Source organism: Monopterus albus, unplaced genomic scaffold (assembly GCF_001952655.1).
Source record: "Monopterus albus unplaced genomic scaffold, M_albus_1.0 scaffold110.1, whole genome shotgun sequence".
Taxonomy (NCBI): Eukaryota; Metazoa; Chordata; class Actinopteri; order Synbranchiformes; family Synbranchidae; genus Monopterus; species Monopterus albus.
The window spans coordinates 570,596-588,374 of NW_018127990.1; the positions used below are offsets into that span (position 1 = coordinate 570,596).

Genomic DNA, 17,779 nt, shown 5'->3' on the forward strand with positions numbered 1-17,779 from the left:
AGGAATGTCCCACTCCACCAGCAGCCGCTTGTTCACCAGCTTATAACTCTGAGATAATTTAAACACAATGTTAATAAATATAAGCACTTTGTGTTAGTCTACCTTTTTACCATTTGTAAGCAGTATATACACATTTAACAAATTGTTTAACACATATAGTTTCAGTCAGAGTAAAGTGTTTATTAATGTTTGACATCTCCTGTTAGTATGAGGGTTTGGATCTGGGGGAGTTTGGACCCAGAAGTGGAACGTTATGTCACCCTTAACAAGTGGATACCACTCCTGTTAATCATACAGATTGAAAGTAAACTGTTACCATAAATATGTGTCATCTTTCCTGATAGTTGGATTAATGAACCTGGGACGGTACTTGTATGGCTATACATTGTGAGGACAAGTTTGAGCTTTAAAGCATGGGAGGGAGGACATTTTATTGTGTATAGATGTATATAATGTTTATGAATACTGCCTCTCCTCCTCCTCCTCCTCCTCCTCCCACCCTTTCCCCACCTTGATTGCACTATTGTCTGTTGCCTAAAACACACAGGCGCTGTATGTTAAACATATTTGTGTGATTAAAGCTGATTGTAATTCTGAGTCTGATTCTGTCCTCACAACCTCAACATGCTGTTGGAGGGTTTATACTTTTAGGGTTCAGGTTACAATCGGGTTTAACTGAGGGTTATTGGATGTATTATGTCAATGAGCGTCCTCACGAAGATAGTTGTACAAATGAGTGCATTTCTGACCTCGTTGTTGCCATGGGCAACAGTCAGGTTGAACCCAAGCCGCGATGCGATGACTTCCTCATGTCTCAGATCCTTAAATGGGCGTCTGATGTGATTGGCTGAGACGTGATACTCAAGATCTCGACCAGACAGAGTCTAAACACACAGACACACGAATGCATTAGATTTCACTGTGTGAAACTGCTGCTATTCTGATTGAACTGATTTCATTCTCAAGGCTAATAACAAGTACTTGTCAAATAAAAGGTCAATAGATGGATCCTCACTAACACATGTTGGAATTCCAAGCATGTAGGTGACATATTATACTTCAGTGAAATCTGTAGCCTGTGTTCTTTGTTCCATCCATTTTCTATACTGCTTATCCTAATGAGGGTCACAGGGGCCTGGAGCCAATCTTAGCTAACATTGGGCGAGAGGCAGGGTCCAACATTTAGTGTTGGTCTTTTATACTGAACTTGGAGCCCAAGTACTGTAACTATTGAAGTGTAGGGACTGTAACATTACCTGGTTTTTGGAGAAGCCAGAGTTATGAGGAACAAACAGCGTGACTTCAGACTTCCTGTAAGTCAGAAATTCAACAAGCTGTTTCCCCTCCGAGGACAAGCCGCTATAATCCAACAGCAACTACACGGAGAGAGAAAGGACAGTGAAGTTATTTAGTTCTTCAGTCCAGTTCTTGTCAAGACTTAAAAAACCACCAACCCATCTGTAATGCATGGTTATATTTTATAAAATCTTAAAACTAACACCACACAAAAGTTTAAACTCAAATGTACAAATTCACAGCTGCTTTAAGCAGCTGATCCACAGGGATTTAGGTCCACAGAACAATGCTGGATCAAATGTAGACCACAAAGGTAGACTTACTGTGTGGGCCTGGTTCAGGTCAGATCAATATCAACTTTAAACAGCCTTCACATTTAAATTTTTGTTGTTCCATTTCAAACATCCATGTTTGTCACTCTCTCCTGTCATCATATTCAAGCTCTTTTAGCCTTTTACATTATATTATTAAACTGATATTTGCTATAGGAGCCAAGTGATCACCAGCTGCAGAAATATACACAATACTAATGGTGCAGACAGGAAATTAAGAGTGCGTAGGATTGGAGGCGATGAAGGCCACATGCCACCTCCAGACAGCCTTGCCTCCCTTGATCTGCATTCTTTAATACACACCTTCACATTCCAGGCCATCTCTCAACAAGACCCACTTTCTATTATGTTTGATGTAAATGCCAACCAAATGGCAGGATTCACTATTAGCCCAGCAGGAGGACTGACCTGTCAGATAACACGGGGGCTCAAAAAGAGCCAAACTTTTACAACCCTGCATTCCTGAGGCCCACATACCATGTTTCTACAATAGAGGATGGAAGTTGTATTCCTCGCAAATTCCACCAACAGAAAGCCCTGATCCTGTCAACAGAACCATAGACTCTTATCAACTTGCTCAGACTGAATACCAACCGGGACACACACCACTGCATCAACTCAGACTCTGATTTCCGCACTGCAATCACCCCTCCCCCAAACACAGAGGCCACATTTCTCTCCCCTTGGATTTAACTTACAAGGCCTACATTTGGACTTTACTCTCAGGCTTTATGTTTTATAGACATTGAACTGTCATCCATGTTGTAAAATGTGTAGAATTTCACCATCTTTAGCATTAACGTAGAATCCCACCTATAGTTAATCAGTGCAGTCAGTACATGTGAATATATTGTATATTCTGGAACATGCTAAAGCTACATATGCACTTCTTTATATCATGTTAATCCTTCTAACTTCAGGATTACACATCTGCAGTCAAACGCATGGTTTCCCATTTTCACAGATTTGACTAAAGTCGATTAAGAAGAAGAAGAAGAAGCGGGCCATGCTCCTCTGGGCGGTGCACTTCTATTGATCAAATACCCTCTACCTTCAAACCCAGAGGGCCCTGCTTTATCAGGAGGAGTCCTGGCAACAGCCACTGACTGATGAGAATAGATCTTAAAAAACAACTAACACTCCCAGAGGAGATTACAGCTCAACTCTTAGGCCAGACATTATTCTATGGTCTGGAGTGACAAAACAGGTGGTGCTCCTCGAGCTGACAGCACCGTGGGAGGAGGGGATAGAGGAGACCCCTGAAAGAAAGCTGAAGGTGTAACAAGTTTCAAGAGTGAAAACAACTGCTGTCCATTATTGAACTGTTGATTTTACTCATTTACTATGTATATTTTGTATTTGTTGTAATATGTTGACTGTTGTTGTACATCAGTTGTATGCACTGTCAGTTTCATAACTAAAAACAACTGTTGCTATATGGTGAAACTAGTGGCTGACCGATTAATCTGATCACGTCTCCGTCTGACAACTGAGAGGAAATGGCTCTGATGAAATACCTGGATCAGACCCAGGGTAAGGAGACATCCAAGTCCTGATCACCTTCGGTAATTGATGTCTCCAGATAAATGTATAATTACCTACTTTTCATAATACAAATATCAGTATCATCTAAAGACAATTAATGATGTTAATCTTAAATAAGAATAAAGCCATTAAATCCACTGGATCTATAATCTGACAATCTCTTGACTTCACACTCACCTTGTAAAAGATGGAGACATTGCTGTTAGCTGCCAGAACACTGGTCAGGACGCCATTACAGAAGTCTCCATTTCCAACATAACCAGCGGGACACACACAGGAAACATCTGCACACACAGAAAAAACCGTTAGCTGCACATATCTGTGACTTCTGTAATTATGACCCTAAATCATAAGTACAAGATAAGATTTTTTTTTTCTTCGGTGAATGCAGTGCCCTTTAGTGGGATGGCATGTTTTAAAAATAATAAAGACAGAAAATCACTGGCCTTATCCTCCCAGTGGCCCAAGCACCATGTTAGTGCCTAGTGCAAACATGTTTCATGAAGAGCTGTTCTTTGTCCATCTATTCTTTCTCTCTGGAGTGTGTATTTTGAACCAAGCTCATTATTTAAGCCTTTTCTTCATCCTACATCCAAACTGAGAAAATATTTTCCTTACTCATTGTTAAACTGAATCCGCAAAGAGCTCTGGCAGTAGACTAAACTACAAATTAAAACAACAGCAACAGATGCTGTTCAGGAATTCAACTCCTGAGTGATAAAAGCAGCAGGTAGCATTTCCAACGATCTGTCAGCAGGACAGACATGGGTGCTGTGTGGCCGCAGTACCTCTGAGCCTGTAGCAGTAGGCGTCGTACTTGCTGCTCTGGTCTACAGGCTCTTTGTAAATAACCAGGCCCACGTGGTTGTCTCCACACCTGACTGATGGGAAGCGGGTCGGGTATCCCACCTTCCCCCCCGCCATCCATCCAGCGACGCACAGATGCATCCCCAACTGTCAGGACCAGAGAAGAACAACGACAGCAGGATAAATCATTGATCCCAAGTCCCAGCATGCACTGCTGTGGTCAGTACAGGCAACAGATGAAAATACTACTTCACAATTAACAGAAGAGGTTGCTACAGTGTATCTGGAAATACTGCACGTCAGTACACAGGTCAGACTTTTAATCTGACCTCAGCGGTTCAACAGACTGATGGACAGCTGCAGAGATTTCAGTGTTTGCTTTCTTAATAATAATAATAATAATGGTCTTATACTTGTATAGCGCCTTTCTATGCTTTTACAACACACTCAAAGGGCTTTCACATTATTCAGCCATTCACCCATTCGCACTCCCAAGCACTCACGCATTCACACACCGGTGACATCACCGGGAGCAACTGGGGGTTCAGTGTCTTGCTCAAGGACACCTCGACATGTTGACTGGACAAGCCGAGAATCGAACCGCTAATCCTCCGGTTAGGAAACGACCTGCTCTACCTCCTGAGCCACAGCCGCCCCACTTATTTAGCGACAAAAACAGAGTAAATGTTGATTTATACTTCTGTGAACGTAAACTGTCACTGGCAGTTTGTGTTTTCACCGACAAGTTTCTGACGCTGGTGGAGATTGTTGATGGTGACAAAAAAAAAAAAAAAAAGAAGACACCACTGCAAACTTCCATTTATCACTCTACCACAGTGAACGAAAGAATGTAAATATGAATACTACAGACCTTAGTTTCATATGTAGGTGTGAAGTTACTTCTATCAATGAAGAAATAAACAGTTGGCCAGATCATATAGAATACCGCACGTCTGTCTGGTATTGTGTTGTTCTATCAGTGGGTGCATTGCCCATAAAACTCTACAATATGCTGTTGTGTCAGCAGCAGCAGCAACAACACATCTGCCTTCAAAGTTTAACATTTAGGTAAATATACTTTTTTGCTTTTCTTACTAGAATGAGGTAAGAACATCAGTGCTAATGGAATAATGGACTGATAAGATGTTGTTCTTCAGGACATCTTTAAAAAGGGCTCAGTAATTTCTTAAAACAGCTGGTCACTCGTTTTTAGCAGATGTTAGTCAAACAGCAGGAAATAGAAATAAAGGCGTTACATATCTGCAGGAACTCTTTTCAGATTAAACCCCTTCTGGATGTGGTTTACCTGCTGTGCATCTCCCAGCTGTTTAAAGGTGACCAGCGTGGCGCCCTCTGCCTGGCAGGCAGCGTCTGCCTGGCTGAAGTTCATTTTGTACTTCCCCTCTGGAGAGCGCAGGTGGAACACTCCGGCTGTGTTGGCTGAACCACAATAACCAAGTTACCTTTACCCTAGCATCAGACTACTGTCATCCTGCAGTACAATTTAATGCCTATGGATGAAAACAAAATGCAGTGCACTGATTCGAGGCAGAAAAATTACCGATAAGAAAAATTGCCACTGATTAAAAATGGCTTACGCAAATGCAAAAGAAAATCGTGGTCTTTGGACACAGAACTGCATTGCAAATTGTGAACTGTGCATAACCATTACACCCTGATTAATGAGCACCGGATAAGAGTAATTTCAGGATATTAACAGACTGAGCCTTAATAGGCTCCATATTAAATCAACCCTAACAAGCCTAGGGCCCTAATGAGCTCAGGGCACTGCCTGCTATATTCCAGATGAACGCTTGTTTAGTTACCAGTCCCAGGAAATCACTCGTCAAACACAGCCAATGAACAATGTCCTCTGTAACATCACAATGGCAACACAAATACTATAACTCAGTTACCATAGCAACTGCACTGGAGTCAGACAACAGAGCACTTGATTACACTGCAGCTGCTGGCTGATTTCAGATGTGTTACCATGGCAACATGAGAAAACTGGTGTTGCTGGATGGATATGTGGCATAACCGGCCTGTTACTCATCTGCTACCATGGTAACAGTAGTCACGGTGGATGCATTACCATGGCAGCAAGCGTTACTACCAATGTGTTATCAATACATTTCAGAGTTTCCATTGAGTTGCCTTGGAAACAGCAATCATTATGGATGTGTTACCATGGTAACAGACATTCCTACTAACAAGTTATCATCACATTTCAATAAATTGAAATGGGTGTGTTACCAGTGTACTGAGGTAACAAAGATCATTATGGATCATTAATGGAAATCATTACAAATCTGTTAAAAGTACAACAGTCTGAGAATGTGTTACCATGGTAATGCAAGTCCTTGCAGGTGGCCACAGGGTCACAGCCTCCATTTTCTTCCAGGCAGCGGTCAACAGGGGGCACCATCTTCTCCAGACACTGCACTCCATTACCCACGTACCCTGGCAGGCACTCACACTCGCGCTCGTTCTGGATGAAGCAGATTGAGTGATCAGGTTAAATCAGAAAATCAGATTAGATGCTGCTGGCTAGTTCTCCCGCTTCTCTCCTCTGTCCTCCTAGTTTTCTGAACTTAATGGTTATTTTATATGTATTTAGGATATATAAGACATAACACAAAACCTTTTCAGATACTGACATGTTGGAAAAGGAACACCATAACAGTTTGGCACTTTCTCTGTCCCTGAATCTCGGTCAAACTAATTTTATTCAGAAGAAAAAAATAACACTAACACACATATTCAACACACTTATTCTCAATTTTTAAGGGAATACCGTATGCAAAGCTGAATATTGCAACACTGCAGAGCTGACTCGAGTGCATCCAAACACAATGACCAAGCAAACAAAAAGCTATAAAGGTTTTTACTCACTGGGCCAGTGAACTTGCAGGAGGCAAAGTCACTGCAGCCACCATTCACCTCTTCAACACATCTGGATTACAGACGGACAGAAACACTTACATTAATGCCAACCCATCTTTGGCAAAGAGGAGAAAACCACAGAAGAGAAACAGGTTATTAATTCAGAGAAAGTGACAGGTTACGCTCACCTGTTGATGGGCTCGCAGGAGTAGCCGTCTCCTTGGTAATCACTGTGACAGGTGCAGTTGACGACCAGTCCTGTCTGGTTACAGTCTGCGTTTTGGTGACAGCCACCATTATACTCTGAGCAGAGGTCTGGAGCTGGAGAGGTTTAATAAAACTGTCATCTGATCTCGTATGGTGAACAAGTATCTGAAACCATCCCGTGAATGCATTTCATCTTCATATTTACAGTGCACATCTTGCTCTTTATTATGCAGTACAGAGCAGTCTGGGTTTTCCAGTATCACTACACATAACTCACATTTTAACTGATATTTCATTGAAGCATCTAGACTCAGTATTTTTGTACTAACACTATACAGTGAAAGTGGTGGTTCGTAGTGATAAACCTAGAGAATTAGAACCTGAATCTACAGCTCCCTTCGGCTTAGCAGGAAAAAGCCCTAAAATCCACTGGACACAACCAAACACCACAGCAACACAGTTAGAGACTGGCTGGTGAACATGGTGGAGCATTTAGTAACTTAAGAGCTTGAGATTTCTGTCAGGGGCTGGTGGAGACCAAAAACAGAGCTATACTACCCTCCTCCATCACTCTCTGCTGCCTGCTGCTTCTCTACCCCCTGTGGTCAAAGTACAGTCTGTAAATCAGCCCCGTCTGCCACCTAGTGAAGGTTATAAGAAGTCATTTTTTGTTTTAACTGAGTAGTAATTTGAAGCAGCCAGCCACGGAGGAGCTCTGGGCAGCTAAAAGCCTGAAACAGTGGCTGCCAGAGTGAAGAGGTGGTGTCTTTTTGCAGAGATAGTGGGACAAAGAAAGAGCAAAAATCAGGGTTGACATGAATTTGGCTTTTTAGAGATGAAGAGGGTTCAAAGCAGCCAAAGGACCCAGAGTTCTTCCTTCTGGACATGCTAGCATCTAAAGCTAACATGTTTGTTTTGATAACATTAGCAATTTAGCATGTTCATAATTTTACCTTTATATTGTATTAATATAATTTTAATTTGGGAGAAATTCACGCTTTCTGCAACGTTAGTACGTTGTGTCACAATAACGGTAACCAGAGCGTACTACAGGACCGATCATTTTAATTGTGAGCCAGCTAACACTAGCTTTGGACTGGAGGCTGCATTTTGCATTTTTTTTTGTCTCAACCAGGCACCTGTAGTTTATGTTGTCACAAGGAAATAGGACATGATAGGAGAAGCAAAGCCAAGGCAGCTTATGGTGTCTGTTTAGAGTCTCACTAGTCCCTCTAGGCTGAAAAGAGGTTAGAGCAGCTTTTCCAGTCTCTATTTCTTCTGTGGCTTCAAAGATATAAATGTCCTAAAACATAAAGTTATTATTTGTATTATATAACAACAAAGCCTTTTTCTTTAGTGCCAATAAGAGTCACTATCTTCATGCTGACAAGAAGCTGCAAAGTGTCTCCAGCTGGCAAATCATCCTCCTGAGCTGCAGAATACTCACGTGGCTCTGGACTGCAGAAGGTGCCGTTTCCCTGAAATCCAGATTTACACTGACAGCCCACAACTGGCACACAGACAGCCTGAGAGTGGCACTGCCGACATTCCTCTGGGATTGAACCTGGAAAGAGACAGGTGGATGATTCATCAAAGAACAAAGCTAAAAGGGTAAATGGATTTAAATTTGTAAAATAAAATCCAGGAGCTGATATAAGCAAATGTCTGTATTATTGGTAATAACTAGAATGCACTTGGACAGCAGAAATCTCCATCAAGGTTGTGCAAGAGAAAAGAAAAGAAAATCTTTAGAATGCTTTAATTAAACCTTTGCAGGTGAGCACCTCATGACACAGGTTAAGATGTTGTCAATAATGTGCAAAGCAATCAAGCCAAACAGTGGCTACTTACAGGAATATAAATTGTCAAACATATTTTGCTTTGGTTAACATTTGGCTGAACTCGTCAGTGACCAGCTGTTTTAGGAAATTAATGAATATTTTCTATATATTTGTGAACTGTTTTTAGAGACTGACATCTTCAGTTGGAACCAATGGGCTCAATGTCAGACAGGATAAGGAAGTACAAGAAAGAAACTGATGTTTTGGCGTATTCGTGGGTATTGTTAACAATAACAATAATACAGAACAACATAAGACTCATTGTTTTAACATCTTTGATACCTATTAAATGTATCAGGTCCTGACATTCAGGAGGAAAACTCACCTATTTCATTCTGGCAGCGATCACCCACCCAGCCTGGGTTACAGAAACACTGTCCAGTACCTTCAATGCCCTGGTCGCACCTTCCCTGCTTCCCACAGCTACAGGCTGAGAGAGACACAAACAAAGCATAACTCAACCTCACCCCACTCCTTCAGGCATCCAGGATTCCTGCAGTAACAGACAATGTGAGGTGACAGAGCACTTCAAGTCTGGATGGACATGAAACTGTTTTGGTTCAAGCATCAGTACAAAAGAGAAACAACAATGTTAGAAAGTTTCTGAAATAGCAAAAGCAACTACAACTCCCATGGTGCATTCCAGTAGAAAACATCCAATCAACGAGCTTCAAATTCTGTTGCATGAGCTACAAATGTCAAAATTAGTTTGATTCTGGATCAGTTCAGAATAAATTCAACAACCACAGCGACAGATTTTGTTCTCAATTGCATCAACAAGGAGTCCTGAACTCTTCATGGAGCCACTTGGTTCTGAGAAATCAAGCCCCTAGCTGCAACCCAAGTCGAGTTGGGTACAAATTTTAGTCAGTTTAATTGGGTCAGGTAAGATCTAATTTTACTGCTGTGGGTCTCGGGTCTACGTCCAATAGCCAAGTGGGGTGTTTGTATGTTCTCTTTGTGGCTGCCTGAGTTTTCTCTGGGTGCTCTGCTTCCTCCCACAGTCCATAGACAAGCAAGTTACTCTGACTGGTGAAACAATAATTCCTAGTAATACAATTTATGGCCCATATATGATGACTTAACAAGTCCACAGGACATAGATCTCTGTCTGAAGCGACATATTTTTGACTAGGAGTCAGAGACCTCAAGACTACAAAGACAAAACAAAGGCAAAACTGTCCCAAAGAAACTTAAAATGACCAAAATGAGACTGAAAATAGTCCTCAGAGAAGCACGAAACAACCACAAATGACATAACAGTGACTGTGTTTTGAGTTTCTCAGTCTGGGAGTTATTTCCATTTTATTTGTTTATGCCCAGGGGCCCATTGTCTCTTACTGTATTTCTTCTAATCCTGAACCCAGATAAGCAGCAAGTACTGCCAACTTCAGTTTCAGATAAATATTTTATTATATTATTGAGTTCTGCATATTGTTTCTACAGGTAATCATTTTGTAATTTCTGTTTTGTACTTGTGGTGTTTTTATCTTGTGTGTCTGGCTACAAGTTTCCCAGCTGGGATAACAACATGAAATTAAATATTCTCCTAAAGATGAGGGAACTGAACATCTCTGAACTGTAACCACATTCGCTGAAATGAATTATGTAAATCTCTGCTTCAAAAAATGTTTCTAAACTAAAACTAATAAACAATGTTAAAAACTGAAATATCTGTCAAAACTGTCCACAGGGACAACTGTCCATCATATTGCTCTTTTTTCTTTTAAGAATTTTACAAACACCAAAGCTTATTAACACACATGATGACGTTAATGGGAGCTACTTCAACAGGCTGTCACTGAAGCAGCGCCATCCACATATCACAAACAAATTGTTGGAAAAAGGTTTATCAAGGGACAGTAGCATCAAGTGACCCACAGTACAATTACTATACATTCTGTACTTGCAAAGAGTAAACAGTAGATCTAGAATAGATACCTTATTTACTGATTGTATTGCTGTTGTGTGCTTACACCAACTCAGTTCTCATAAGCAAACTGCAGAGATACAGACATATTATCTGTTGTGCTGAAACCAAACCCAGCTGCATATTTATCTCTGTTGTACCTGTGCAGTTGGGGCCATAGCGGCCGGTGGCACACAGTTCACAGCTTACTCCTCTAAAGTCTTTGTGGCACCTGCAGCGTCCTGAACCACGCAGACCATCGTCACATTCCCCATAGATTCCACCACAAGGGGCCTCAACGCCTCCGGGACAAACTAATACAGGAAAAGGAGTGAAAAGAGCTCTGTCACAGTGTCAGCATGTTTTTTTTTTAAATGTATTAGTACATTCTTTTATTAATAAAGGGAATGAAGGAAGGTGTTGTAAAGCTTTTGACTGGTAGGATACATGTCAGGGGCAGACACTGTGTTGTCAGTAATACTGAGGAAAAAGAACACCAGCTGTTTTTGTCCCATTTAATGTGCTGCAGCTGAGTAGTTAGCTTGCTAGCTTGTAAACTGACATTAGCAATGCACATTTCCCCAGTGAATGTTTGTTTGGTGGCTCGCTCAACAAGCTAAGGTGCAGGATAACCTGCATGTTCATTTTTCTGCTTGATAAGAAGGAGGTTTGCCGAAAAGCTAATGTGGATCAATGCAGCTCTTCTGTAGCATACATCTCCAAATCACTGCTCCAAATCCAATGAGGCTACTTCAACATGAAAACACAAAATTCACGGTCTAGTGCCAGTGTGTGGTTTGTCCTTTCTAGGCTACCGTTAAAAAAAAACCAAAACAAAACATGGCATTGCTAATGATACGGGACCCGCTCAGTATGTAGATATAAAAGGCTGTTTTAGTTTCAGGTCTCGTTAAATGTACTTGTGAAAGTAATCATAATTAACCTAAACATGATCAATAAATTTTAACATCTATCAAAACCACATTTAAGATATTTTCAAACTTTTTAAGGCCCAAAATTCAGATTATGGGATTTTAGACTTTAGAACCTGCAGAAACCTTGATTTTCAGCTCCGCAAATTGCAATGCTTTAAGAATGAACAGTGAAGCCCCTGGGTGACAAGATTTACTTCACACCTCTACAGGCTGGATGAATCCGACCTTCCTTCCTTCCTTACCTTGACAGTCTCGGCCGTAGTGGTTTTTGCAGCACTTCTGCACCCAGGAAGGAAACTGACAAACTCTCTTACAGCCTATTCTGCTGAAATCGTCCAGGCTATCATACCAACGTGGGTAGCCAGGCCCATGCCTCTGGTAAGGGTAATTTAAACAATGCTCCGTTTTTTTCTGGAAGAAATCAGGAGCGACATTAACTCAATATTTTACAAGCTGAAAACATTGTGATTTTTTTTAGCAGATGACGAGCGCTTACTGTGTCAGTGTGTCTGAGGGGGCAGGGCGGAGGGAAGCGGCAGGATCCACAGCGCCCCTGAAAGTATTTGAAGACAGAAGATTCAGTCCAGCTTCCAATACAAGGACAAAGGCTAAGATCAATTCATTAACTACAACAGCATCACACTGGTATTTGCAGTAGTGAAGCCATATTTGAAACCCTGGCACTAGTAACAACAATAGCCCAGGTAGTGGTTGTATGAAGGCCTGGTCACACCATGAAGTGGCACAGTGAAATTCTTCCATGTGTTTTCATAAATATACTATTTGGATCTAAAAACTGGGTGCTGTTCTAGAGCTGCACCGATTAACTGGTTAGTGGAATGAGAAACAGGTTGCACACAAGATTAATCACTGTATAGAGGAAACAGTTGCAGCCTTAGACTACTCTCAAGGTTAGCTGGTGAGCAAACTGCTAAAGCCCCACGGGGCATTTGCTAGCACTAGTCGGTTACAGTAACATTTTCATTCTGAAAGGGATTTTCTGCATCATATCATCTTTATTTTTGTGAGTTATATTTTAAACATTATAAACCACCCAGTAACCTTTGCACCAGTTTAAGTACATCGAATGGGGCCAGTATTAGAATTTTTTTCACATAATTGTGCATTAATTAGTTGAATAAAAAGCTGGAACAGTCTCTAAATTATTACTCTTCTGTGTTTCAATTTATACTTACAGAGAGGTCACAAATTAAAGGAAAGACCTGAATGCTTGACCTCAACAGAGAGGAGACCCTGTGGCTTTTGCTGACATGGCTTGGGTCCACTTGTCCTCTTAGAGGGAGGGGTCACTGCAAATCAATACAGAGTTGTTCTGATTGATCACCTTTAACATTTCTATCTGATGGGAGATGCCAGTGCCCCGGTCCACAGGGCACGTAGGGTCACTGAATGTTTTGAGGAGTCTGAAAATGATCAGAATCAGAATCTGCTTTATTGGCCAGGTGTATCGGACACCTGAGGAATTTGACTCTGGTACATCAGCTCTCAATGTGCATGTACATATCCCCATGCAAGGGCCAAGTAAACAGTAAACCAGCATAAGGCTGTGTAGTATAAGAATGCTGTACAGCCATATGCACAGCAGCAAGCTTCTGCTCCACAGCCGACCGCACCACCTTATGAATGGGATTCTGTTCCCATGCACCGTGGACCTCAGTACCGTGGCAGACCACGGGGAAGAGGTCAAGGACCTCGGACTCCTAGGAGAGCTCCAAGAGATGATAGATGCTGGATCTTTAACGAAAGAGGACACTGGTCGCATAAATGTCCCTTTGCATATCAGCAGTCACAGGGTGTACTGCGATATCAGTATCAGGTCTACCCACCTTCACAGGATGGATATGTTCAGCAGTTCCCATCATCAGCCCAACATCGAGCACCTGGCTCACACCAGTTGCCTCAACATTAGGGCTGTCCAGAACTGATAACAGGTGACTCACGGTGTTCCTAGGAAATGTTTCTTGAACCACTAGTTAAGATAACCATCAATGGTTAAGATCACATGTGTATGGTTGACACAGGAACCCGGTATTCCACACTTAGTATGCCACTCCCCGTTTGAAGGCATACCATACCTGTTGTTGGCTTCTCGGGACATACAGAGGAGTGGCCGCTTTCTGAAAAAGCTTCTTGTAAATGGAATAATCTGTCCTTTTATCATTCTTTCTTGCTTTCCCCCTCCTGTCCTGTTAATCTTTTGGCCTGTGACATAATGTGCTCACTAAATGTGACAATGATGAGGTCCCCGTACCATGTTGACATTACTTTTCCTGATGGTTCTATTCAACGCTGTGCAACTCCAAAAGCAATGTTCAGGCAAATGTTACAAACCACACCCTCAGGCATGGACTTGTCTCTTGATTCTTCAGCTGAGGTGTGGTGGGGATTTGTAACTACACCTGAAAAAACAGATTTGTGGGATACCTTCAAGCAGTGGCTTCCCTGGATTTCCATCCTCCACAAATACACAGAACCTGCTGAATGCATGCATTGCACCTTTAACTAGTCTCTGTATGGGGACGATGACTATGATGCTTTGTGGGACGGCTTTCTTCAGGGAATAGAGACATCACAGAGAACACCCACAGTTGATATTTATAATTGTACATTGGGCCTCAGGGAGTGGCAGCTTTGGCTGCACTGCCCAGTGAAATTCAGGACTTGTATGCCCTGTCTGAAAACTCTCAGCTCCTCATATCACTTTGTTAGTGGGTGAGGGAGGTGAAGCTAAGAATCTTGGTCCCATGGTGCATAGTTGTACAAAAGCCACTGATTGGATGCTCACACAGAATAAGCATCTTCAGTATTCACCTTCAACTCAGTGTTATACTATTAAGCATTCCTCACAGTTGTCATTGACACTGGAAAAGTGTTTTCTTCCCAGGAGTCATGGCAGAGAGAACATAGATCACCCACTCACTCAGACATTGTTATACAGTCTGCCCACTTCTCTCTGGTCTTCTGGTCCTACGGATGTGGGGCTTGTCCATGTGGAGCCTATCATGGTACCTCTACGTGCAAGGGCAGTACCAGTGTACAGAGCCCAGTATCCACTGAAACCTGAGCAAATTAGTGGCATCCAAAACACAATTAAGGGGCTTTTGCAATTAGGAGTTTTAATTCCTACTTCTTCTCCTTGGAACACACCTATAAATCCGGTGCCTAAAGCTGGGAAACCTGACTACAGGATGGTTCATGACCTTCGACCTGTAAACAAACTTGTGGTCCCTACAAACTATGCCACTCCAAATCCTTATACCATGCTCAATGCTTTCAAACTCTCCAAAGACAAACGACGGATTGGGAGACCTCGAGTCCCCTTTCTGGGATGCGTGGTGTCTGCTTCTGGCCTACACATGACTGAGTCACAAAAAACTGACATTCTCTCACATTCTAAGCCCACCACCATTAAGACTATGGTGCAGTTCTTAGGGCTTATAAATTACAGCAAGAACTTTGTGCCCGATTTCACCGGCCTTGTGGCACCTCTCTGTGCCATGCTTACAGAGGCGGGCTACAAGAACTATGGTTGTACTTTGTTGTTGACTCCACAAGCAGAGGAAGCTTTTGTTGCCATTAAACAGGCTTTGGCACACGCATGCGCTTTGCATGCACCTGACTACTCCCAGCCTTTTCATTTGGATGTTGATGAAAAGGACGGCACTGTGAATGCCGTCCTATTTCAAAAAGGGGAGAAAGTAGAGGACACAACCGAAAGGTGTTGATGTGCTACAGTTCTAAGTTGGACAATATTGAAAAGGAACATCCAACTTGTGTGAGACGTCGCTGCGATCGGTCGAGCAATACTGAAAACCTCACATATCACAATGGGTTATCAAACTGTTGTACACACTACACATGGTGTCAGGGCATTTCTGGATTCCAAAGCTTTCACATTGTCTGCACACAGAACCCAGAACTTACAACAGCTGTTGAACCAGGCTCACATACGGTTTACAAGTGAGGGAACAAACATGGCTACACAGATGGTCACTGAACAAGATCATGACTGTGTGAGCAAAACAGACAGAGATGAGACTGCATGAGAACCTGCATAAGGAACTGCTGCCTAATGCAGAGGTTACATTGTACTGTGATGGTCACAGTCATTAGACTGCCACTGGCAGTCTAGTTGCTTCATACACTGTGGTCAAGGACACAACGGCTGGCTTAAGAACACTGCAAGCTGATGTGATCCCACAGCCAAGTTCAGCCCAGATGGCTGAGCTGATTGCTCTGATAAAGGTGTGTCAGTTGGCAAAAGGCAAAGTTGTAAATATCTACACAGATTCTGCGTACATGGTACAGGCAGTACATGTAGACTTGTGCCACTGGAGGAGAAAAGGTTTTGTGACTTCAACTGGCTATCCGGTAAAACACTTGCAGGGCTTACTGGAACTAGATCAAGCGTTGTTGCTACCAAAGCAGGTGGCAATTATCAAGTGCAAGGGACATCAGAGAACAGAGACTCTGATAAACAGAGGTAATAACACAGCAGATCTGGCTGCCAAGGTAGCAGCCGGTTATCAGATAGCTCAGGGAGCTATGAAAGAGATCCAAGACCTACGGGGTCAGAGCTTTGGAAGCTCAGTACAGACAGGATCCAGGCCTAAGGGGTCAGAGTTTAAGAAGCCTAGGACAGGCTTTCAGGACCCAGAGGGTCCAGCTCAAGGAGCTAAACAGATGAGTCAAGACCCTGGAGAAGGGGGTCATGTTTGTGAGACAGAGTTGAGCTTGCAGACTATCAGGGAAATACAGAACAAAGCTGCTCCTACTGAAAAGCAGGCGTGGCTAGGCAAAGGAGCATCTAAGGATCAGACAGGACCGTGGAGAAACCACGAAGGTAAAATAGTAGCCTCAGCAGGACTACTGAGTTTGCAGTGTCAAGAGGCACACAGCAGAGGACACTGTGCAAGCTCCAAGATAAATAGTCTGATCTCTCAAAACTGGTGGCATCCGCATTTGAGGGATATCACCAAGTACTTTGTTGCAACATGTGAGACATGTAATAAGTTCAACCCCAGAGCCACGCTGAAGGCGGGGGGGATGTCCAGTTCCAGATGCTCCATGGAAAGAGATTGTTGTTGATTTCACAGATATGGGAGCTGATAAAAGAGTCGAAAGGAAACGATATTTACTTGACTGTGTGGATTCGTTTTCCAAGTGGGTAGAGGCTGTACCCACAAAAACAGAGACAGATAAAGAGGTAATCAAATGGCTCACTAGAGAAGTGATCTCTTGGTTTGGGGTACCTGAAATTATCAGATCAGATAATGGAACACACTTCTCAAACGATGATCTACGTCTGGTTGAACAGATGTTTGGGATAAAACACAAGTTTGGGGCTGTCTATCATGCAGCCTCTCAAGGGCTTGTTGAGCGTGCAAACAGAACCCTAAAAGGGCTCGTGAAAGTCTGCGCAGACACTAACTTAAGCTGAGTTGAAGCTCTACCTATTGTATTGTTCAACCTCAGGTCCACTTCAAATGCGACACTTAATGTAAGCCCACATGAAATTCTGACAGGGAGAAAGATGCCCTGTCCTCTAATTGTTATGCTTAGAGATTTAACATCTCTTCTTTTGCAGCCTGCTGACATGAGTAAGTATGTCAGACGACTGAGCAACGCTGTGATGAGTGTCTCTGAACAGGTTATTGAAATCCTGAGCAGGGACCAACCTGAAGAACTATTGGGTCTATTGAAAGGTGCATAAACTTCACTGGTCAGAGCAACGTTGGAAAGGATCTTACAAGGTAGCAGAAACTACCACACACTGTGTTAAACTGTGGCTCACTGAGAACAAGCTAAGTAACTGGATCCATAAGACACATTGTTCTCCAGCTGAGGATCCAACTGGACGGACAGTGAATGAGGTCAAGGCTGATTTGAGAAGCTCATTACCTGAGTTGATATACAATTCTGTAGAACCAGAGCTACAGTCAGAAGAGGACCTACACTAGTGTAATATCTATCAGAGAACAAAAACGTTGACAGGGACAG

General features: G+C 42.5%; 1 protein-coding gene across 1 annotated transcript in view; it reads right to left on the reverse strand.

Annotated features, from left to right (window-relative positions):
* The window catches only part of stab1 (stabilin 1), a 68,260-nt gene that overhangs the window by 5,233 nt on the left and 45,248 nt on the right, over positions 1–17,779 (reverse strand). Inside the window, exons 54-67 of the mRNA XM_020611175.1 lie at positions 12,255–12,311; positions 12,001–12,169; positions 10,985–11,137; positions 9,240–9,344; positions 8,521–8,637; positions 7,055–7,187; positions 6,876–6,936; positions 6,327–6,471; positions 5,287–5,420; positions 3,962–4,127; positions 3,351–3,457; positions 1,257–1,376; positions 750–884; positions 3–48 (exon numbers count right to left, since the gene is read on the reverse strand). Coding sequence (XP_020466831.1) covers positions 3–48; positions 750–884; positions 1,257–1,376; positions 3,351–3,457; positions 3,962–4,127; positions 5,287–5,420; positions 6,327–6,471; positions 6,876–6,936; positions 7,055–7,187; positions 8,521–8,637; positions 9,240–9,344; positions 10,985–11,137; positions 12,001–12,169; positions 12,255–12,311 — 1,648 coding nt within the window. The remainder of the gene's footprint in view (positions 1–2; positions 49–749; positions 885–1,256; positions 1,377–3,350; positions 3,458–3,961; positions 4,128–5,286; positions 5,421–6,326; positions 6,472–6,875; positions 6,937–7,054; positions 7,188–8,520; positions 8,638–9,239; positions 9,345–10,984; positions 11,138–12,000; positions 12,170–12,254; positions 12,312–17,779) is intronic.